General features: G+C 50.7%; 1 protein-coding gene across 1 annotated transcript in view; it reads left to right on the forward strand.

Moving 5' to 3' along the window:
* Window positions 1-5,970: 5,970 nt before the first annotated feature.
* Window positions 5,971-24,810, forward strand: part of LOC147700852 (DELTA-actitoxin-Aeq1b-like) — a 62,040-nt gene continuing 43,200 nt past the window's right edge. The window contains exon 1 of the mRNA XM_086928513.1: window positions 5,971-6,200. Within this exon, the coding sequence (XP_086784639.1) occupies window positions 6,085-6,200 (116 nt within the window). The 5' untranslated portion in view covers window positions 5,971-6,084. The remainder of the gene's footprint in view (window positions 6,201-24,810) is intronic.

Consider the following 24,810-nt stretch of genomic DNA (forward strand, 5'->3'; position numbering starts at 1 on the left):
TGAAAATGGATACCCAGAAGACTCCAATCATCTGGATGGACTGGAAGCAGCCAGAAAGCCGACTTAATGTCACATTTAGCCATCTCAGCAGCTGCGCCCGCGGTCACAACAAGTGACATTGCCACGTCAACTGATGAATATGAAACTGAAGAAGCATCCGCATCAATAAAATCATTTACAGATGACCCCTCCGGCCATGATAAATGCTGAATAAGTCTGAATTGCCCCGCCTCTTTCTTGGGGACCACTCCAATAGGTGAAATAATGAGGTCACGGATCGGCCAATCATGAAAAGGGCCTGCCATCCTTCCTTCAAGTACCTCCTTATTCAATTTTTCTTGCACCACAGCACTATGCTCATATGCTGACTTCAAGTTGTCAGCCCAACGTCTCTGCGTTGGTCCCAAATAGCCTAAATTAAAACCAAATTGAAAACCCTCCAGCAATCTTTGTTTAACCACTACATCCTCAAATCCCTGAAGGGCCAGCTGTAATTGCTCCCACTTAACTGTCGCCTCTACCTCCTCTACCCCCTTTAAACTGTTGGGACCCGGAACCTCCTGCCTGTGATTGATTACCTTGCAGGCCACCCTCTGGGTTGTAACCCCAACATCTAAACAAGGGGTGATGTCTACCACAACCGGAGCATTCATGCCTACACTTGCAATATTCTCTATTACATGAGCCCTTGTTAAATTCCCAGCATGTGCCACTTCCTGACTGTGTATTGGACGCACTCCCCACCCTACCATGGGTGGGCTTGCCCTGAAAGGGCCGGTAAATCAAGGGTAGGCCACTGGCTGTAAAAATGGTCTTACCCCCTGATGCAGCCCCCATTGTATGCTGCCATAAATCCGTATCCAACTCACCCCATTTAGCCTCTGGATCCCATGCCATCCTAGCCCTAAATTCCTCATCATATTGGGCCCAAGCATAACCCCCTCCAGTTAATTGCGCCTTGCGAATGACATCCATGTATTTAAAAATAGATACGCTGCGCTCTGGAAACTTTTCACAGTATACACTTGCATATATAGGAAATGCTGCCGTCCAATTCTCAATAGTTAACAGAACTCTTGGACGCTTTGCAAGCTCATATTCCTCTTCCTTGGAACCCTCCTTAGATCATACTTCACGATGGAGGAGTTTCAATATTTCAACATACTCACCCTTCCAAATGCGCTCCTTTGTAGCCAACATTAAGTGAGCACCCAAAGGTTTCGTAACACCCATGTAGGGAAACTTCTTAATTTTCAATTCCTTGCTGTCAAGAAGTTCCTTAACGCCTCCAGCAGCCTCAGTATTTGTACTACTTTCAATTTTGCCCGCAGATTCAACAACTGCATCCGTGCCCACAGCAATATCTTTCACATACCTCCCTTTTGATAAGCTTCCTTCAACAACCTCAGCAAGACCAACCACTGCCGTCCCCACAGACACCATCGAAGGTTTGGCCTGTGTAACTGGCTTCTCACCTGGCAACAGAGAAATGGCTCGCCCAGATTCCGCCCGTGTTGTTGAAATCTCAAGCGTAGGCCGCCCACGAGGAGCCCTAAGTGGCGGGCCGCGCTCTTGTCTCTCCTGTACTGGCCTTGATACTTTCTGGGTCTGAAAAACACTACGAGACACATTAGATGGCTCCCCCCCATCCGCATCACGAAGTTCACCTTCTTCAGGAGTATTGTCGTCATAATCCAACACCAGGTCCTCCAAATCAGGAGGGAAAGAAACACTTCGGGTCTTACCCAACCCTTTATCAACAATATTACTCTTAAACTGATTAGAAGAAGATCCTCCTGGTGGGGGAGCAGACTGTACCCGCCTGTACCTCCCCGTGCGTTGACTCTGTAGCTCCATAGCCGATGGTAAGGTAGACCACCTAGACCTGCTATTTGGCGGGGCCAGAGTGATTGCGCCAGACCTACATGTGCTGACCGCGACGGGCTCCCTCGGTGGAACAGAAAGGGCCGTGCTAGGTGCTCTCCTCACTGCACCTCGGCGATGCTGGGCTGGACCACACCCTACCGAGTCTGGACCGCCGCACTGAACCCCCTCCTGCAAAGAAAAAGTTTGGACTAGTGTGCTGGGGTCCCTGTTCAAAACACCTGATCCAAGCTCTGGCCCCTGCAAAACCACAGTACCAACTGGCCTCCCCTGCAACCTATCCAGTGAAAAACCCCTACCAACATGTGTCAAAGATACCTCCCTCACCGGAGAAGCACCTACCACGTCCTCTTCATCACTCCAATCCAAATTAGTATCGGAAAACGCCGCAGAACCACCTACACGCAACAACCCTCTGACCTTGCCTGATCCTCATCCTGCCTACGTGCCCCACTATGATCCACAAGCCCATGACCAAACATGTCCAAACCAGGTTGATGTGGCCCAAATTGGGGGCCACCCACACCTCCTGACCAATAAGGAACCGACCTAGAAGGCCCCTTGAATGAAAAACCACCTACCTGGCCAAAACCACTACTATAATGAGAAAAAGTACCAGGCACCACATCTCCGAAAGCAACCTCAGGCACATTCTGCCAAGTCTCAGAAAACTTAGAAACTGCTGGCCCTTCCTTCCCCAGCCTACCCTCACCTGGAAAAGAAAGACTTGACTTGCTGGCACCCCTTGTACTCATAACATCCCCAACCCCTTCTGAACCAGCAGCGTGCAACCCTTGAGCCCTAAAACTCGCCACCTGTCCCAAACCACCATGCAAAGAAGAACAAGGAAACAATTGCTGTGCATCAACAGGAGAAAATTGTAAATCACTCTGAACACCTAACATTGAACCACCAGCCCCTACTGATGTATCATCTGCTCCAAAATGTGCCCCAGAACTAGGACCCCCAACCCCCATTTGAGCCCACTCCCCTTCACCCCTGGAACTCCCCAACACAGATAAGGGAACTGCCTGAGAAGCAGGAGTTGAAAACAGCAAAGGGCTACCCACATTCCCTTCCTCATTATAAAGCGCAATCCTTTTATCAGGAACAGAAAAAGCATGACCAGTTTGCAAAACAAACTCCCCCTGGTCTCCAGCCCCAGCCATCTCCTTGCCGCTCCTACTCCTCACATCAACACGATGAGAATCAGCTGTAAATTGCTCTACAGTATTCGGCCCAACAAAATCCAACATCCCCGGGCCTAAAACCTGACCATCACCCAACTGTAACGACCCCGTGAGAGACCCACGCTTCGAAAGACTCGCGACCGGCACAGACAAGTGCTCAGATACAGGGTCAGAGGCAGAGCGCTTCTGTGATCCTCTCCGCCCCCCCCGTTTGGAGCCCGGCCTCAAATGCATACTTTCAACGCCCCCCGTCTGTGGGTGAGACGCGAAAGCCGACTGCTCCACTATCGGCATCACCAAAGACCCCCCCCCCGCCTCAACAGATACCGGCGGATGCACACCGGGCGCAACAAGACATTCCCCAGCCCCCGAAACAGCGCGCGCTGCCTCAGAAGGGGCCGGCTTCCTCGTGCGAGACCGGCCCCTTTCACTCACCTGACCCGCTTGGTGCTTTTCGGTGAGGAGCAAGCCGCAACCATCGCAGCCACTCCAGCAGAGGCCTGGCGCTGGGGGCGCGCGACCCCCCCGCCAACAACCAAATCCATTCTGCCGGCCTCAGAGAGCAGGCGCAATGCTTCTAATACACGGTAATCCTCCATAATACACGGAAAGAACACTAGCCTAAAGTACTAAACTTATTGAAAAAATTCTCTCACAATCTAAACCTCCCAGCCACCAGGTCACCAAACCTAAAATGGTGGCTGGGAGGAGGAGCCAAGGGCCTATGTAGCCAAAACTATTAAGGCTACCAAAAAATAGCCCAATAGCTTCTGGAATGTTCTAGCTTTAAACCCTAACCCCCCCCGCAGCCCTCCCAAAAAGCCCGGGGGGGGGACCTCCCTGCGGTCGGCTGCCCCCCCAAGCCCCTCTTGGGCTTTCGTCCTCGCCCCCCTCGTTCCTCAGCTAGGGCTCACCTTCGGTCAGCGGGGCTTTTCCTCCACGCGGGTAGGCTCCGCTTGGGAACGCAGGTACTTGAGGAGCAGGGTGGCCTCCCGCTGGCCTCTTTACATGCGGGGTTACTTTGTCGCGGTTGACGCGGGTGGGCTCCGCTCGGCTCGCACTTTACTCCCCACGGCGCTCCCACACAGGGCGGCTAACGCAGGCAGGTTCCTGAGGTGCGGGGTGGGCTCCCGGTCACCTCGTTCCTGTATGCAGGCCCGGAGCTCGTCACCTGCCCCACGGGCATTCAGGCGGCTGGCGTCTTCCACGCAGTGGGGTGGGGCGATGCTGATTCCTCGTGGCAGCTTTCTCCCTCTCACCTGTCTTCATCGGCCTCACACTCCTGCCCGGCTGGTGATCTCTTTGACACCAGTGGGCCCCACTTAGCTCTCGCACACACTGGGCTCTTCTCACGCCCCGTGGGTCATCACGTTGGTGCGGGGTTGGCTCCCGGTCACTGTTTTCACCCCTGGGGCTCTTCACATGTCCTGCAGGCGATTAAGCATTTCCCGCTGGGGCTCGTGGCACGCCTCACGGAGAGCAGGTGCTTTTCACGCCTTCTCCAGGGGGTGCCCTCAGCATGGGCATCTCTCTCCCCCTTTCCCTTAGCTGCTGTGCTGCTGCATGCACGGGCACAGCCCCCTCGTCACTAATGTGGTGATGAGTGGGCGCTAGGCCCGCATGCTACATAAATGATGGACGCAGACACAGTTTAGGGGGTTACTTAACTGTCCCTGAGCACGTGCGCTCAGCCCCTTTTATTTAGCAGGGTCATCTGACTGATGACGCCTGTGGTGGGTGGGTGTTCAGTGTGTGACAAGCATACTGGAACACTAGAACATATCTCTGCAATACTACACTAACCAGACCTTCTGTTTTATTTATTTGTGTTTTGGGGGGTTTGAAATGTCTGGGGTTCTCGTGCTACACTGACCTAGGCGCAATTTAATGTCTTTAATGAGTTAGAGAAAAATGATTGTCAGCAAGTTCGAGTGACAATGTGAAGTATTTAGGTGTGTTTCTATGTGATATTTATTTATGACGTGCTGTGCAGATTGCCAGCATCTCTCCTTGCGGGAACTTGTAGGCTGAAGGAAAGCTCTCCTCCTCCCCACCCCCCTCGCTATTGGATCTATTGAAGGGGCCCCTCAGCATGGGCCCCGCCCCGCCACAGCCTCTTAAGCAGCGGTGGGGCTAGTATGATGACCCAGAAGGGTCTCTCGATGAACGCTCGTGCAAGCCAAGTGTTTGCCAAACTAACACGATGCTAACTTTTCGGACAATTAATTAATTATAAACAGCGTGTAGGCGAACGTGTCATTACTTATTTCTTCACTGGCTGCCCGTGTCAGGTTCGAAAACATTTGGAAGAGACATTCATTGCAAATGAACAGAAGCCTTACTAGCCATCACAAGAATACATTCCCATTATTGGCCGGTACAAACATGCGCTGGACGTCTTGTGAATGGGAGCAGAGGCCTCTGTGTGAAGAGGTGCCGGGGGAACTGGAATGGAAATGCTCGTTTCGGCAAAAGAGAACCGCTCCCCTCAGCCAGAGGAAGCGCTTGGCAAGGAACAGGAGACAAGGCCTGCGGTTACAACCGCCGAAGCCTCGTGTGGTCTTTACCAGGTGAAATTACCGACCGATAGAATCGCATCCAGCGATCCGGAAAACTACAGAAAACCACACAGGGCGTAACTGGACTCCTGCCGCTCGAAAGAGCCGTGTAACGGAAAGTGTCCTTTTAATCTTAATATGTTCTTCTGGAAAAAAAAACAGAATAGAAAAGATGAGTCCTCAAACGCTCACAACATTTAATATCAAGGCACGTCTACTACATCCGTGTCGCATGGCCGCCCTTCATCCTTCTAATCCTATCAGAGGTTGATGGACCTTGGCCTGAGATCAGCTCACTTCAATATCCGGGGCGCGTCTTGGAAATACCTGCCGCTGCTGCGCTGGGAGGAGGGAGGGCGGAAGCCGGCTCTCATATACCTTTGCCACTCCACTCCCTTCAACCAAGAGAAGAGAAGAGAGTCCGGAGGGCGCTCAGTGACACCAGGTCTTTAATGAGGATGGCCCAGAGCATGTCCATCGAGGAGATGGTGCTGCAGCTTAACACTGTCAGGTGTGTGGGAGTCGAGATCGCCAACGCCACCAAGTCTCTCACCCTGAAAGGCGCCAGGTGAGGTACACGTGGCCACCATCGGAACCTCTGTTCCTTGGTACCCAACCTTCCTCTTAATGTTTGCTGCCAAGCGTGTTATTTGACTGGGCTTTTACGCTGTGCTCTATAACAGGAGTTTGCTATCATGTACAGTAGGTTATACAATGGAAAAAAGCATTGGCAAAGGCAATTGGTCTGGCCGATAATTGAAAGTGCGGTCATTTACATTCAAACACTGACTCTTCGCTATGTGCATGCTCTCAATCGCTCATCGTCCATGCTTTAGGTCACACGTCCTTAAACTAAATTCTCCATTCATTGACCATTGACTACTGTGTACATTCTTCCAGTAGCCCACAACTTCACCAATCAAGAGGTACTTTTAGTTATAAGCGACCTGTTGATTTTACCAGTGCTTGTTTGAAATGTGAGAAAGACCTCCACCACACTAGCCCATGTGCAGATATTTAAAAGTGTAAGCTAGACCACACTAATGAAAAGTAAATGTAAATGAATTTATATAGCGCAAATCAGCAAGCGGTTTCTAAGCGCTTGTTTAGGGAACCCGTCCTGGTATTCCCCTGTGAGATAACCCCGGCAGGGTATCCGCAAGGTGAAAGCCAGGCATCCCGCCACGAGGGGCCGTTGTGGCACCGGAGCAAGAATTGTCGAGTCCATGGACATTTTAGGACTCAAGACCCCGCCGAGCAAGGAATTGAACCCTGGTCCCGGGCTGACCTCTGCTTCCAGGTCTGCCTCCTCTAACCAGTGAGCCACACTGCGTGAGCATACTGATTATTTCTATGTATGTGCATTTCGAAGGATTAAATCAAGCTGCACCTCAAAGGAAATTATATGAAAATTCATACATCCTTCTTTTTTCCATGTTTAGTTACATGTGTTTGTTTTTGCTGCAGTGGATCTAACAGTACCATGCATCCAACAGATTTGGTCTTTCGACATGAGTAATGATAACAACTGTAAAATTATTTTCTCTCTGAGAGCGTTATTGATCTTCTTTACAAACTAATTTATTAAGTTCTGTGTCAAAAATTATCAGGAACTTGTATAATACTAGATACGTTAAAAGCACTACTATAGAAACAGTGGCGTAGCCAGCCCTGGTGGCACCGGTAGCGGTCACTGCTATCCATGCCCACGGCGGCCACGTAAAAGGGGGGGGGGGTCGTTGACCTCCCCCTCCCTTTACTGCGCCACTGAATAGAAAAATAAATGTGTAGAGACGTATAGCATCTTTCATTGAATAATTTAGCGGCCTGAAGCCCAACCTAACATGATATTCTCACACGATTGTTGGTAAACAATTAACATTTGCACACAAACAGAAACATTGCAGTATGCTGTTAGCCATTTTTTCTAAGAAAGTAAAACGAGCATTTGCAATGCAATAGGTCTCACATTTGTGAGAGCTTAAGCTTTTGCCATTGTAAATGACAATGCCTTTTATTTATCTGTTTTGAAAAATTAACACATATAAAATGCATTGTCATTTGCAATGTCAATGGCGCAAAGTCTCGCAAATGCAAAACCTATTGCATTGCAAATGCTTGTTGTTAGATTGTTATCTGGGAACTCGGGGCTGTGGGCACAGATTGTACTCGCCTACTACGGACTTTCAGAGACCTAGAGCCATGGAGGTCATGGAGGAGCAGGGGCGCTATCACAGGATCAAATAACAAGCTGCTGGGAGAGCAATAGGGAGTGGCAGGAGGAGGACGGGCAGGGAGGGCGCGAGAGAGCTTTGGGGCCCATCGGGAGACGGGGAGGGGAAGAAACCGACCGGACACAGGTGTAGGTGTGATAAAGGCCGCTTTATTGGGAAACAGGTGCATCCTGGAAACATACCCCAAACCTTGGCCTTTGCCGTACAAAACTAAGCCTAACTAATTATACACGTACCTGACCAGAAACCCCCACCCCCTCCCCTAAACAGTTCCCCGCCAACAACATAACATCATTATCAATAAACCAAACTTTTATCACTATTTTGAACATCCCCCTCTGTACACTCCCTCCTCTGCCAGTAAAACTCCTTCCTCCTATCCTACCCCCCCCCCCATTTGACTAGGAAAGCGCCATCATAAATCATCATTGCAGCACCTGCCCCCAGCGACAACACAACCAGAAGCCCTAACACAGAAAGCACCTGCTTCACAACATCCCCCGGACATCCCGCCAAGCTGAAAATCCTGGGACAAATAAAAGACCCCCCCATCCCCAGAAATTGATCTGAGGGAGGGCGGGTGGGACAACGCTACACTAAGCCCACCGGCTGCTGGGTCACTATCTCCGAAATGGTGCCCAGAGTCCTAAAATGGCCGGTTTTAACCCCACTAGCCCAAACGAGCCCAAAACCTACTAGCTAGCCCAAACTCCATATCCCTTCCTGTGTCCCTGTCTAAATCTTCCCCCCTCCCCTTCCTCCCGGAGCCCCAAACTTCCCCGGGGGGGAGAGCCTCCCTCCGGTCGGCCACCCCCCGCAAAGCCCATTGGGGCCCATCGGGAGACGGGGAGGGGAAGAAACCGACCGGACACAGGTGTAGGTGTGATAAAGGCCGCTTTATTGGGAAACAGGTGCATCCTGGAAACATACCCCAAACCTTGGCCTTTGCCGTACAAAACTAAGCCTAACTAATTATACACGTACCTGACCAGAAACCCCCACCCCCTCCCCTAAACAGTTCCCCGCCAACAACATAACATCATTATCAATAAACCAAACTTTTATCACTATTTTGAACATCCCCCTCTGTACACTCCCTCCTCTGCCAGTAAAACTCCTTCCTCCTATCCTACCCCCCCCCATTTGACTAGGAAAGCGCCACTCGAAAGCCCCCCGTAAGGCTTTCGACCCCCCCCTTAGGGCCCCTGCACCTTAGGATACCTGCGCACCCCTATTGCCCGGTCTAACGCCTCCTTCAATTGTACGATATACAGCTCCATCCCATACCTCGACAAATGAACCCCATCCTCAAGGAAAAAATATACCGCCCCATATATTAATTCTGGGTGTTCCATCCTTCCCACCCCTTCCTTGTCACAAAAGGCCCGCATCTCTCGGTTTATCTTCCTCCTAGTCCTATCTATGGCCCCCGGTCTCTCAGCTCCCCTCCAACACCTCCTGGGTATGAACTCGGACCATATGACATAACACCCTGCCCACTGCCTCTTGATCTCCAGCAAGTCCCTCCTCATTTGTTTTACTAGCGCCAGTCCCTTGCACTGCACCAAGTCGTTCTCCCCCAGGTGAATCACCACTACATCTGGGCAAATCCCCCCTCGCACAACATTGTTCAACACAGGCACCAACTCGTGCCAACGCATGCCCCCTTTGCCCCTCCAATGACACCTAAACAAATTCTCATCCAGCTCCAAGTTGAGATTCTTGCATTTTTCCCACTCAGCCCTCTCCGCTCTTTTGACAAACGAATGGCCCACCACATATATAGACACTGCTGCTGCCGTAGGCCCCGCCACCGCACCTGTAAAGAGACATATGTAAGCAGCGAGCCCATCATCCATTCTCAATCCAACGCTACCCCTCGCAACCTAACATACGACTTATAGCAATCTGATTTCCATCGCCCCAGCCGTTTGATCTCCTCCTTCCCCCAGCCTTTCCTCGCTGCCTCCGTCGCTGCCCCGATGCGAAACGAATGCGTTCCAAACGCCCCCGGGTCCTCACCCATAGATCGCAGGGCGTGCCGCAGGACCCACAACAACTGCGCTGCCGTCACACGACCCCCTTCGCTCCTGCCGAAGACCTCCACCACATCCTGTCCCCTTTCTTCCGCCAGCCGTCTCCCCCACTCCGCCGGGCACACCGACTCGTTCCCCCCGGGACCCAACAAGACCCACGTACCCTTCCCCCGCTGATCAGTCTTGGACCGCCGAAGCCGCACTGCTACCTCCCGGCCTTCGATCTCCACATCCCCCCACTTCAAACCTGCAGCGCCCCTCAAACCTACCAACTCCGACACCCGAAAGGCTCCAAAGTACAGCCACGACATCAACGTGGAAAACCGCACCGTCTCCGCCCGGTCCCTGCACACCCGCGGTAACTGACCCAGCAAGCCTGCCAACAACTCCTCGGTAATCGACCGCCTCTTCCGCGCCCGAGCTCCTCTCTCCCTCTCCCAACCCTCCAAAAGCCTCCCCCCCAGTTCTCCCGCCGAGGGCGCATACCCCCACCACAGCTTGCCCATGAAGGCCACACCTGCCAATTTTCCCGCGATAGTCACTCTCGCCAAACCTTTGTCCATCAATCCCAGCATGAAACGCACCACCTGCTCCTCCCGACACCACTTGCCCCGCTGCCTTACCGCACCAAAGCGCAGAAACTCCGTCCAGGCCTGCTCGTAACTCCTCCATGTTGACGCCGCCAGGGATGACCTCACCAACTGAACGACCCGCGCTCTCCCACCAACCACATCTCCTTCGGCACCTCCGTCTTGACCGCCGCTGCCTCCGTGGCTAGCCCATGGAACCTCCGCCACTGGGAACGAGACAAAGCATCAGCAATGTCATTGTCCACTCCCGGCACATGCCTAGCCTGAAACAAGATATTGTGTTCCAAGCACCTCAAGACAAAAACGCGCATCAGCTTCAGCACCTGGGGTTCCCTTGCGGACTGCCGGTTAACCACCTGCACCACTGCCATGTTGTCCACCTTAAACAACACCCGCCTATGCGCCAACTCCTGAGCCCACACGGTCACAGCCACTACCAGCGGGAACAGTTCCAAGAAAGCAATGCTCCTACCCCCTGCCTGCCAACGCTCCGGCCATTGTTCCGCGCACCATCTGCCTGCCCAGTAGATTCCAAAACCTCCAACTCCCGCCGCATCCGATGACATCGTCACGTCCCACTCCCAGTCCTCCGGGGGTGCCATGGGCACGCCATTGAAAAGCTCCAAAAAAGCCAACCACATGTTCAGGTCCTCCTTCGCGCCCGCCGAGATCCGCACATGATGATGCGGCCGTGTCAGACCGGACAATGCCAAACCCAGCCACCGACGTAAAGTCCGCCCCGCGCGCACCACGCGACAAGCGAAATTCAAGTGCCCCAGCAACACCTGAACCTCACGCACCAAAACCTTTTGCCTGGCCAACATGCTCTTCACCAACTCCACCATAACCGCCCGCTTCTCCTCCGGCAGGCGTGCTTCCATGGCTGCTGAATCGAGCTCTATCCCGAGGAACGACAGCACCGTGCTGGGCCCTTGCGTCTTCTCTGGTGCCAACGGAACCCCCAGGTGACCCATCAGGTCCGTAAAACTGTCCAGACTCTGCTGGCAGTCCGTCGAACCGGGCCGACCCACCAGGAAGAAGTCGTCCAGGTAATGCGTAATCGCCTCAGAGCCTGTGCGCCAGGAAAAAGCCCACTGCAAAAAGGAGCTGAATCGTTCGAACAAGGCGCACGACACGGAACATCCCATAGGAAGCGCTCTGTCCACAAAAATTTGCCCATCCAGCTGAATCCCAAGCAACTGATGGTCCGCCGGGTGAACCGGCAGCAACCGAAAAGCCGATTTCACATCGCATTTTGCCATGAGCGCCCCCGTGCCCGCCGTCGTCACCAAACGCCTCGCGACGTCCACGGACGAGTACGACACCGACGCCAACTCCGCCGATATAAAGTCGTTCACCGACGCGCCCTCCGGCCATGATAGATGTTGAATCAGCCGGAATTGGCCCTGCTCTCTCTTTGGGACCACTCCAATGGGGGAGATGATCAAGTCTGGCACCGGCGCCTCTGAAAAGGGCCCCGCCATCCTCCCCTCCCTCACTTCCTTAAAAAGCTTCTCTCGGACGATACCTTTGTGTGCGTTCACGGACTTCAGGTTCTCCGCCCACCGCGCGATCCGCGGACCCTCGTACCCCAGCCGGAAACCCTCCCTGAAACCCCGACGCAGCACGGACGCATCATCCGCCCGCGGATACGCATCCAACAACGGTTCCATCCGATCCAGCCTAACCGGAGTACGAGCCTTTTCCCATGGTACCTGCCCCCCCTCTACCTCCACCCCTCCCTCTGCCGGACCCGGGCGCCGGGTATTGTGACTGCGCTGGGCCTCCCCAAGGCCCCCAGCATCGCGCCTCTGGATGTCGTCTCCCACATGCGGAGCACTCGTGTCGAAAACGGCACGCCTGCCGCAGACAGGAACCCCTGTTGAAATCCCAACAGGTTCCGACACCTTGACTACCTCCGGCACCGCCCGCCCCCACCCCAACCCGGGTGGGGCGGGCCGAAAAGGGGGGCGGCGCCAGTGGTAAACCACTGGCCGTGAAGATGGTGCGGCCAAACTTAGCCCCACTCATCGTCTGCTGGTAGAGGTCGGAGTCCAACTCCCCCCAATTCGTCTCTGGGTCCGACGCCATGCGCGCCCGGAACTCCTCATCGTAATGCGACCAAGCGTTGCCTCCATAAGTCACCTGAGCCCGCCGCACAATATCCATATACTTGAACATCGCGACCGCCCTGTCCGGGTACTTCTGGCAGTACACGCTGGCATAGATCAGAAAAGCAGCCGACCAATTCTCAATGGTGACCGGCACCTTCGGACGCCTAGCCAATTCCTGTTCCTCCTCCTTCGACCCTTCCTTGGCCATCAATTCCCTGTGGAGCAACCTCAGAATCTCCACGTATTCCCCCCTCCATATTTTCTCTTTAGTTGCCAGCGACAAGTGTGCCCCCAGCGGCTTCGCCACCCCCATGTACGGCAGCTTTTTCACCGGCACATCACAACTCTCCTTCGCCCCCGCACTAGACGCCCCCGACCCACCGTCTTTCACCGCATCCCCCGGCACCGCGCTTCCCGCCGCTGCACCCCCCACCGATCCCGTGGCCGACTCACCGTCCTTCGCCGCGTCCCCCGGCGCCGTGCTCCCTGCCGCTGCGCCCCCTACCCCCTCTGTACCCACCCCTGCATCCGCCACATATCTGCCCTTCACCAAGCGCACTTCCGCACCATCGCCAGCATCTGTCCCCACGGACCTCTGGCCTCCACCATCCGCCTTCCCACCCTCCTGGCCTCCATGAGGCCTGCCCAAGCCACACCCCGACCCCGTATTGGTCTTACCTGGCGTCAAGGCTAGCGTCCTCACCGGATCCCGCCGCCTAACCAGGTCTGTAGGGGGGGCCGTCACTCTCGGCACCACTTGCCGGGGGCATTCCTGTAAAACACTACCAACAACATTACCAACCTCCCCCCTTTCCTCCCGCAGTTCCCCTTCCTCCTCCGACTCCATCTCACGGTCACCTCCTCCCATAACCGCTCCTGTTGACATCCTGCTCAAACCTGCCTTGTCCCTACATGCCGTCATCAACATTCCTAAATCTACACCCTCCATACTCCTATCCACATTTTGGTGATCATCATTTCTTGCCACATTACTGCTCCATCCCCGTCCCCCGGAGGCCGGAGCGACCCATCGGGAGGGGGGCGTTGAAGACCCATAACCTTGCCATCTGCTGCCTGCACGCACTTGGTCCCTCGCGGGAGCGCGACCGCCCGTACTAGGCAGAGCCGGCCCATCCTCTCGGCGGTTTGGAGCCGCATGCTGCTCACCCGAGCCCCTTACCAGCTGCTCCTGCCAAGAGAAAAACGGGGAAGTCCAGCATGCCGGGGCAAAAACCCCGTCGCCTCCCCACCCCCCTCTCCCCCCTGCCGCCGAATGTCCTCCTCGCCGCGCCGGGAGCCCCTCCTCCCAACCCCCTTCCCCCCACCCCCAAGCCCCTGCCTCGCCTCCTCCCCCCCATCCGCCCCCCCTCGAACCCCAATAATCTCCGCCTCCCCTCTGCCCCCATCCGCGACCTCCCATGGCCCCCCCGAAACCGAAATCTCCTCCGCCGTACCCCCCCCTCCCCCATCCCCACCCCCCTCCTCCATCCTCCCGTGACCCCCGAGGCAACCCCTCCGCCCCGCAACCCCATTCGCCGTTCCCCCTCGCCCGGCCTCCCTGCCTGGCACCCCACCCCCGACCCCGCGGTGAAACCGGTCTACTGGGAGGCACCACATCCTCATCTGCTGAAGACCCCAATTCTACCTCAACCGCTCCCCCCTCCCCCTCCCCCCCCCACCTCCTCCTCCCCAGAATCCTCAATGAGCAATGGCGATCCCCCCCCTGACTCACCCCGCCCCCCTGCCTCCTCCTGCCCCCTTGCCTCTTCCTGCCCCCCTGCCTCTTCCTCGACCACCATGGCCTCATCCCCTTGCCTCCCACCCTCTCCCCCCACCCTTTGCCCCTCTCCTTCCTGGGCACCCCCTGCCCTCCCCCCGTCACCTCCTACCCCTCCCTCCACCCTGGGATTCGCCTCGCGGGCCTGTACACTCCCTCGGCCCCTAGCCGGGCCTGCCCCACCCCCCACGCCTCCCACCACATTCTCACGCATATTCTGGCTCCCTCCCGCCCCCCCCGGGCCTTCCGCCCCCTTCTTAGCAACCAGCGGCGCCCCGCGGGCCTGCACACTCCCTCGGCTCCTGGCCGGGCCTGCCCCTCCCCCCGCGCCTCCCATCACCTCTTCACTCACGGTCCCGCTCCCCCCTGCCCCCCCCGGGCATTCCGCCCCCTTCTTGAAAACCAGCGGCGCCTTCTTCCGGCCGCCGCGCCCTCTCGCCGCACCTCCTCCACCTCTCCTTCGCGCCCCAGCCGCCTGCGGCCCGCCGCCTCGCGCCGCTCCACCCCTCGCTCCCGCCCCCTCCCCTGTCTTCGCGCGCGACCGCGGAGGCTCGCACGCCAGCACCGCCGCCACGGCGCCATCAGCAGCGCGCCGTGGTGGCCTTACCCGCACATCGTCGCGCAGGAGGTCCGTCCTGCCAGCCTCCCCGAGGAGCCTCAAAGCCTCCCGTACTCGCGGATCCGCCATGTCCTCCGCCGCCATTCCGACAGGTAAGCTCTCCACAGCCTCACTTAATTTCCTCGCTCTCCCGCCCGGCACACTCCCCTCTTCCCTGTCGCTGCCCACCTTCCGCTGTCACTACCCCCGAAAACCGACACCGTCGACAATGTAAACCTAAGGCCTACCCCTACCACAACCACGCTACACAACGCTACACTAAGCCCACCGGCTGCTGGGTCACTATCTCCGAAATGGTGCCCAGAGTCCTAAAATGGCCGGTTTTAACCCCACTAGCCCAAACGAGCCCAAAACCTACTAGCTAGCCCAAACTCCATATCCCTTCCTGTGTCCATGTCTAAATCTTCCCCCCTCCCCTTCCTCCCGGAGCCCCAAACTTCCCCGGGGGGGAGAGCCTCCCTCCGGTCGGCCACCCCCCGCAAAGCCCACTGTGACTGAAAAAAGCTCTTCACAAACAATGGCCACCTTCAGAAGACTTATAGAAAGAAACCCGCCCAAAACATTGCACATTCGTTTCGTAAAACAGAGGCAAGCTTCCCAAAACGTATTGAAACAAAGCTGTACAAAAAATCGTGCACAAGGGTCACGAAATGCAAAAAAAGTAAGATTCTAAACAAAGACGTACAAAACATTGCACAAACGCTGCAGTGGCATTCAGAAAAAAAAATAGGTAGGCTGGAACCAAAACAAGGTTTACAAAAACAGTGGAAACCTTCCAGAAACATATTATATATAGTATGTATGTGGAGTAAGGAACTGAAACATTTAGGGAAAAAAAAGCCCAGGCTGCAAATAAACTCGCGAGTGCTGAGAGAACCTGTCTCCCCTCCGTCCACCGGTAAGATAAAGGTCCAATGGCCCGTTTGTGTGACAGCCCGATTGAGACACAGGTCTAAGGGGCGAGTCTGCTATAGCTTTTCTGACGGGGGCAGTTATTCTCCTTTCTCTTTATTTGGTATAAAGAACCTTGCCAATTGAAAAATATCTTAATAAAGTGGCCGCATATGTTGTATATCATGCTGGAATTATGGTCAAATGATCTTTTCGATACACGTAAAGATTACATTTTTTTTCGAGCAGGCATATGGGTGTTCGAAACTGTAAAAACAAAACATTTTGCTGAATGGCCCAGGGTGAAGAGCACAGTTTCTGTGCGTTTAGTAGACACTTTAGTGAACACGCGTCTATACATAGTTTATATCTTTGAGTTAGCTATGTGTGTGTTGTCTGCGCGAGTCTCTAAGCGTTATTTTCCAATTGACTCCCTCTTTCCCCTACAAATTCACAAGGACATAGAGGTAGAATACAGGATGTTGCTAGGGGTCTCCACTTTTGAAGGTGGGTCATAATTAAAAGTGCAAAGCGATTATGAATCACATTTTGCTCTATTTTTATAGCAAAATTGCGGAAAGAAGAGTGACTTACATCTGGAGTCACCCTGAAACCAATTTTGGTCTGGACCTCGCGACTGGTATGAGCCCAAGTGGTCGTTTGAGGGTAAATAGCTAGATGTTGTATGTGGTCTGGGACGGACTCATGCTCTGAAGCCTCTTACCAGTTGGCTTCCAGATTTGTATGGATGACAAACCATATGTGTGCGTTTTTATATTTTTATTTGTTTTTCAGTTGTGAAGACAACGTTGTCCTCATGCAGTGGCTCAAAAATCTGTTACGCCCTGAAGAAATTGCCCGAGATGGAAGTGGCAATGAAACATGTCGGCAAGTGGAGTATGGCTAGATAGGGATTAGCCATTCTCACTTTTTTACATTCCATGACCAACACGAAAGTAACAGAATAAAGATAAGTTCTGTGTTGCTTGTGGTCTTTTACGTACTTGTTTGTTCACACGTTTTGTGGTTGTTTGTTTTATCCCACACACTGCATTCCTTCACAAACACTGTTTTGTTTGTTTTGTGGACACTTATCTTTCTTTTGAGCTTTATGGCGCCAATGATGAGATCAGGGCAATCCTGGTGAGTACCTGCCAGGTTCCCGTTGGTGGTTCGCCCGTGAGGCGCCATCTCGCTCAATCACACTTTTTCTACCTTTCTTTATTTACCTATCCAGGCACATAGGTGTGTGTTATTTGTTGTCTCACAACTGTTTTTAGTTTTCTCAAGGGTTTGGGCAGTTGTTCTTATACTATGGCATGCTTTGGATGTACCTCCAATCTCAATAATTAAAAGAGAGGAGTATTGTGCAAAACGTTTTTGCAGTTGATGGTGCACCAACTACTGATTGAATTTTCTATGCCTGGTCGGTCTAGGTCTTGTTTTGGAAATATGCAAATAAAAAATGTCTAAGCCCCGTCCTTTTCAGACTGGGGGCGTGTTTTTGACTGAGAACGTCACTAGGTAGAAAGAATGCCAAAATCACGCCCCCCAATCCGAACAAGTCGTCCTTCCTGTGCGCTGTCTGGTTCCTCCGGTTTCAGAAATGCCGCCTCATGCTGGATTGATAAGTGTGGTGGGGAGGTACAACACCCCGAGAAAATCTCAAAGTTTTATCACTCACACGTAATCTCAGCCTTTTTTTACTTCCACTCACGATTGTAGCACAATTTCTCACGCCATGAGACTGTTACAAAACCCTGCAAAGCCGCTGCTGGGCGCTTAGTTCAAATGCGATACTGTATTCTTCCAACGCCCAATGGCACGTACATCAAAAACGTCTCTCGCATTACGTAAAGCCCCCCCAGACCGGTGTTGCCAGGCAGGACCAAGCGTGTACAGCTTTGTCTCAAATTTTCAGCCGTGCGATACCCCCATGACATATGTCTCGCGAAAGGTCGCCAGTATGGTTCTGCTCACTACTCGTTCCACTATCAGCGCTTGTGGCAGATGTACACGCTAAGAGGGAGGAGGAATCGCATGCCGCTCAAGCTCGCGGGATCTCCCGAGACGAAAACGTCAGGGAACATGGCGACGTCTAATCTGTTAAAGGTAAGGTAAGGAAAGCAAAGAACTTGAGCTCCTGCCCCGTGTATGCGCTGGCAATAGAGCTGTCTAGCGGAACAACTCACTAAGCTATCGCCATTCTGATCCCCTCTTGACAACTGTCATCTGATATCAAAACACCCTCTGGTTCTTGTCGAACTCCCACTTCTGCCTAACACTCAGCTGCTTATTCTAACTAGTCCTGTCAATTTTGCTGCACGCTACCATCCTTGTCAGTTCTTTATTCTTCTCTGCAATCTAGCATTACTTTAATAACCACATTGTCCGCCTCACAAACTGCTGGCAACAAACGCTCACCATTTGTCACTAAGCCCTGTCCTTTTCGGATTGGGGGTGTGTTTTTTAGTTTCTTTCTCCCCTCTTCTCCATTGGCTGGAATGTAAACAACGGGTGTGTTTTTGACTGTTGTTTATTCCAGCCAATGGAGAAGAGGTGAGAAAGAAACTAAAAAACACGCCTCCAATCCAAAAAGGACGGGGTTTAGATCGAGAGAATGTCGTCACTGGGACCTCTTCTCCAATGGCTGGCCGCCGTTTAGGAGGCCAGCCAATGGAGAAGAGGGGCGGGGCTTAACGTCGCTACTCCCAGACATTAAATCTCGCCAGCGAGACTGCGCATGTGCGCAGCCTACGCTAGACGAGACCTAAAAATAGCATTTGATGAAGGAGCTGGCGGGGGGGGGTGATGAGGGGGATTTAGGCTGGGAAGTGCTACATTGTCCTGCGTGGCCGTGCCCGGTTCTCTTATCCTGTTTGGGCTCCGTCCTGTGCTCTTAAGTGCTTTCAGCTTTGATCAGGTTCACTTTGTCTTTCCGCCTTTGAGTTTATCTCATCACTAACTGGCTTGCTGTCTGGACCACCCTTCAACCTCACCTACTCTTCAACCATCAAACTCCCCCATCCTCTGGCCATTGAGCCAACTGTGAGCAGTAATCAACATATGTCATTTGAGGTAGTCTATAATCCACACGGAGTCCCTGTCTGGTAATTAACAAACCAGCAGGGCGATGCCATATGCTGTTAGCAGGGCCAGTGGAATTATGCAATTCTGTGGCCAGAAGTTCTCCACATAATTATGGATGTGCCACACTTACCCTATAATCCATTATCTTCTACGCAATTTGCCGATTTTTACAAAAACATAATAGTTTCTTGCGCAAATGGATCACAAGTTACTAAAAATGCTAACAATTGTGTCCACTTCAGAAGCAGGTGACCTCTCACCTGCTGATTTAAGCAAAATGATATTAATGAGGTGAAATCTTTGCACATACAAGATGTGTAAAAAAGCAATAAAGTGACGAAAAACGGAGACAAAATGTGCTGCGTTACCAAGCATAACTTGCCTTTTCTTTCTGCATTACTTACTCTCCCTGCTGGTTCTTCCCTGCTGCATAATTATTGCAAATATTATTTTAGAGCATCTTAAGGTGACCTGTGCATTAGGTAGAATCTTGAACGTGTTCTTGCCTAAACCTCCACATAACCCTCTGTTTGAACTAGGATATTACAAATGTTTTACAATATAGCACATGTAAGCACACATTTCTTGTTTTATACAAGTTGTTAACAGGTTTTATTATTATCAACTAAGTGGTCCTCGTTTTTTTGACCTCAGAAGGATGAAAGGCTGAATTTGCCCTTTCAGGATATAAACATACAACCTTAGCAGCAATCACCTAACTCATTCTGCTTTGATTCCAGCACAATTGCCTTATATGGTGTGTGCTGTATTACAGTTTACACAGCAGTGGCACAGCAGTGCTGTTTTGAGTAACCTGTCTTTTGTGCACTATAAAGGCAATCCCACAAAAATGTCAGTGGTTATGGGAGTGCAGGCGAGGGGTTCATGTTGTCTACTTCAGAGGTTCATTTTTGCTTTGTTCCTGCTGGTTGAATTCCAGTTTCCTTCAGACTACCTTTAAAGTCCTCCTGAGTTTCATTTTGTTAAATGCATGTAGGGGAATGGTGCCTCATGCTAGATATACACCAGACAACCCGCTTTTTTAGAGGTGGCAGCAGGTTTCTGGCAATCTCTTCCACTGGCACTTTCATCTGTCATAGTCATGTTTATGTTAGAGAAGATTCCAGGGCCTAGTAATTCCAGTAAATAATTCATTTCCCCTTTTGATGTGACATAGAAACACCGGATTCTCCGGCAGACTCGTTTTAAGAGGGGTTTTAATAAATAGTCCTTACTCCCTAGCTGCCAAAACACAAGAAAGTGAACCAGTGGTGTGTGCTCAATGGGGAACAAAAATACGAGACTGCTCTGTTTCAGATTCTGGGACGGCTGCTTGGTCGGCGGGTTTAATGGCGTGGATTCAGCTAGTCAGGAGTGAAAGATTGCACCGGGCCCGCTTGTCAGAGCCTTTCATGTGTATCTGTCAAATGGCGGTTTACGTTCAGCTATTTTGCTTTTTAAGTACTGTAGCAGTGAATCTGCTCCTACACAGAACTGTGCATAGAGACTTAGAACCTCAGTGAACCTCAGTGTGCCAAAACTCACCTTAGTATCCAAAATCCCCTACCAGACTAGCAATCAGTGTCTCATTGGTACTAACAAAACCCCAATGATTTAGACAATACAGAGCATGGACTTAGAACACCTCAGGTAACGTGGAACACATGAACACTCTTTCGTTATACTAACATATCAATCCAGAATGAGGAGTCAATGAGGACACGTGCGAGTTTGAAATGTTTATTTCTAATGCAGTGTTCTCAAACGCAGTATCTTAGCTAATACAAGCAAACATATTATAAAGATGAAGGTTAAAAACATAGTTACTATTCCATAAAATACAAAAGGGAGAAAGCCTGTTAAAATGCTACAGGAAACAGGTCTAAATAGAACCTCATTTCACCCTCCCTAGCTAGTATATTATATTATATCTACAGAAGGTCTCTTTGGGTTTAGAAGGGCGGGCCCATACCTTTAGGTTCAGTGGAAATGGATCACATTATCTCCTACACCAACACTATGCATACGGATATTCATCAAGTGTGTGTCTCCTGCCTTACTCAGTGCAATATCATTCGCGCCTAAAACTAAAGTTGGCCACAGCTGCATCCATATTATGTCTACTCTGTGCACTGATCAATCTAAACAATAAGCGCTGTGTTGAGATAACCTTGAAGGCCTCGGCACCCACTGTACAGACATAGCTTACCAAGCAAGACTGACATGTTATTCTCGTGTAAAGCAAAATACCTAACTAGGCGAAAAGCATTAATAACAAAATGTGTCGGGTGCAGAGGCAGCAGGAAAGGAAAAATGGAGTTTAAAACTCTAACTAACACATGCCAACTTAACACAGTGCAAAGGTGAAACCCATACATAAGACAGCCTCCCTTTGATCCAAGCATTGATAGGACAAGTATAAAGGGGCAATTTAGGAATGCAGAGTTCAAGTTCGATTGTTCAAACACTAGTCTCCAATTTGACATTTAAAAAAATCGGAGGAGATAAAAAAAATGCAATAGTCGTAAAAAACTCAGCATTGGACATTGATAAAGTCAATAGGCAATCTTTTTTGAAGAAAAAAATCCTCTGGAGTGTCCAATTTTTTTTAAATCAAACGAGATGTTCAGGTCAAAAACTTGAGACTGCAAACCCAGTTCATCCTAATAATGAATAGGCAAAATAAGCAGCAACAGCCTCCAACAGTAAGTCACTGTTATCATCTGAAAACAGATCAGCCATCCAATTTAACAAAGGGAAAGAACATACATGCTCTTCGATTACCGGAGCCTCTTGCACCATCAGAGGACAACTCAGTGGGTTCTCGACGAAACTGCGAGCCAAGAAATCTTGCACCGCTGCGAACACATTCCAACGGCCCAGAACACCATGCATCGCTGCAAAGGCCATAATCCCTCCATCAGAACAAAGCAATTCATGAGCAACTAAGGGACTCATAAGCTGATTATAATCCGCTTCAGGAGATAACGTATTGCAGAGACACAAATCCAGGGCCCTTTCGAAATCGCAACTCAGGCAATGGAAAACAGGCTGAACGCATGTAAAGTTGGAAAACCGAAACTATAATCCATATGCTGCACTCAGTGTGGCAAGCGGCAGTGCACCATAGTACTCAAGCATCCGGGCCCGAAGAAGCCCTAGCCAAGACAGCCCGTCTTGCAACACAGGATGTGCATCCATTTCGAAATAGACAGAACAGCAATAGTACGCCAGCAGCAAGAGCCAGTAGTAAGGGAAATCCACGAAACAGGCTGGAGAAAATAGAATGGAAGAATGCTGGAATGACTCCAAAAATATTTTGGAAGGAAGTCACTAAGCCACTGCTTACAACTTTAAAAAAGTGAGTAAGCCCCGAAGTGGAGTACGCATTGAAGATTGTATGAACTAATTCACCGAAGTGCAAGGGCAGATCAGTATTTAATAAGGCATGTACTTCTGTGCGGGTGTTAGCCACGTGAAGGACAAATGTTTCACGAGCAGATGTGAGGGCAACTTCTTTCTGGGACAATAGAGCTCTTATGCGACTCATCTTATTGAACTCTGCCTTCGAGGTCGGAATCTTAGGCCAGATGGAAACATCAAGTTTCCCATGCGGGGGTGGATACATTACATTCTTGCAACAAATTACATGTTCACTGACTGTAACGACATAAGCAATCCCTTTAATTAACCTACAGCAATCCTCATTGTTTAAAAGTAAATAACTCCTGTTAGCCAGCAACGTGAATGTGGGAACTATTGCAGGCACGGGTGTACCTTTCAAAACACAGGCTAAATTAGGCTCGTCTTGGTTGAAAGAGCCATGTATTTGGATATGTCGACACATTAAGGAATGATCTGGTGCTTCAGTGCATTCTTCACCATTTAAATAAACTTTTCTTCCTTCCCTAAGACATCTGTATGTAAAAGGAAGCGACCAGGCTTCATGGAGATAAGAACTTCCTAGAGGCTCGTATCTTCCAATGGCAAAGTACTTCACACAATTCGTAAATGCAAATAAAGTAAAAGGAAGAGTAATCAAACCATGAATAAGCCAAGTAGCAGCATTTGCTTCAGCCACAGAAAACGGTAAAGGTTCTAACTTCTCAATGTGCAACATGGAAAAAGAAGCATCCTTCTTTGATAGTAAGCATTGCTTGTCAGTCAAATTAAAGGGAGCAAACAAGGCAGACGTATTTAAGTAATGGCAAGGCACTTTAGAGGCTTTAAGTGTCTGCAATGTCCATGCAAACTGCATAATGGAACGTAATTGATTTTGACCATGGTACAGGGTAGATATCTCAAATTGCACAATATCTGCAACAGATTACACAATATAATCTAACATGTAAATGCGAGAAGAGAGTGTGTCAATGCTGTTATCTACAACTTCTAGCACTTTTTCTAAATTAGCTTGATCTATAGCCCTAAGGCGGGTAGCCGCCTCAATCTGGGAAGCTTTCCAAATTTCATTATAAACAGCATATATCCATCTTTTTGATCTACCTTTAGCCGGGCCTTTAATAAAATCATGCAGATCAACATCATCAGTCAGTTTAGATAATTGCAGTTTAACTGACGCCAAGGTAGAACGTCTGAGCCAGTTCTGACACAATTTGCCTACAGAATAGGTAGTTACAGAATGGCCACTTTCAAAACGTGGATCTACCCTGACCTGTGTAAATCCATGAGCTAAACCCAGAAAACGATGCTGGCATGAATCAGCACTCCTGTGCCAGAGCAACCAGCCTTTGAGATCCAAACCGGATACGTTAAAGGAGGAATTCATTAACAGAGTTTGCAACTCTGTAATGGAAAATTTAGTAAAATTACCCCAACCGGAATATTCCTCTAAGTCAGGAAAGGAAGGAGCATTCAATATTCTAGGAGTAGCCAATCCAAAGCATGTTGTTTGCGAAATAGTAGAATTCAAAAACAACATATGGTTCGGGATGAGGCATGCTCGGTGCAAAGCCTCTGTGCCTTGCACTTGCCAACTTTTAGAACCCCAAACTGATTTAAGATCAATTGTATCCTTCCACTATTCGTATCCCCCAACGGCCAACTGGTCTAGAAAGGACTTCTAATACAGTAATTTAGTATCGGTAAGTCTAACTTTGGAAATTGACTTTTCAGCCATTTTAAAATAAAAGGCATTATGATTAGATTGATTAAAATCTGTAAAGTAAGTGAACCTTTTCAAAAAGGTAGCAGAACTGCCTTGTATAGGAGCTGGACAGTGTTCACCATAGATATCAGTCTTCTAATCAGCATTACATATATTTTGCACAGCAGCGTGTTAAATAAGATCAAAAGGGAGGGCGGGGTATTTTGAAAATGTTCAGGGGTGTCAGTGGGTGGGAACAACAGGGAACAACAGGAACAGCCGCGACTATCGGATTAGGATTCGGCCCGGGTGGCCTAGGAATACTGAACACAGAGCATTGTGGGATGAGTAGTCAGCAGAGTGGGTGTTAAACTAATGGTGGCTTATGAGTGGTTCGTAAGGAGAGGAGGAGCAACGGTATAACATTTAAAAGGGTGGTATGATCAGAGAGGCTGTTGCCGTTCAACAAGCAAAGAGCAGCATGTTAGGTTTGAAAGAATACGAAGGTATGTAAACAGGCTGCTCACAGGAATACAGGTGTTAAGTTTAAGGATAATATTGTGGGCTGATAGTTACGAGGGTTTGAGTAACAGTAAAGAAGAGTAGAGTAAGTAATGGGAACAATTTAGATTTAGGGACCCCCAGGACATTGTTAAGGTAACTGATTGTTACCATTATAGAGGGAAAACGCTGTTGTTGGTCTGGTTGTAATTTGATGCA

The sequence above is a fragment of the Lissotriton vulgaris genome, chromosome 7 (assembly GCF_964263255.1).
Source record: "Lissotriton vulgaris chromosome 7, aLisVul1.2, whole genome shotgun sequence".
NCBI classification, from domain to species: Eukaryota; Metazoa; Chordata; class Amphibia; order Caudata; family Salamandridae; genus Lissotriton; species Lissotriton vulgaris.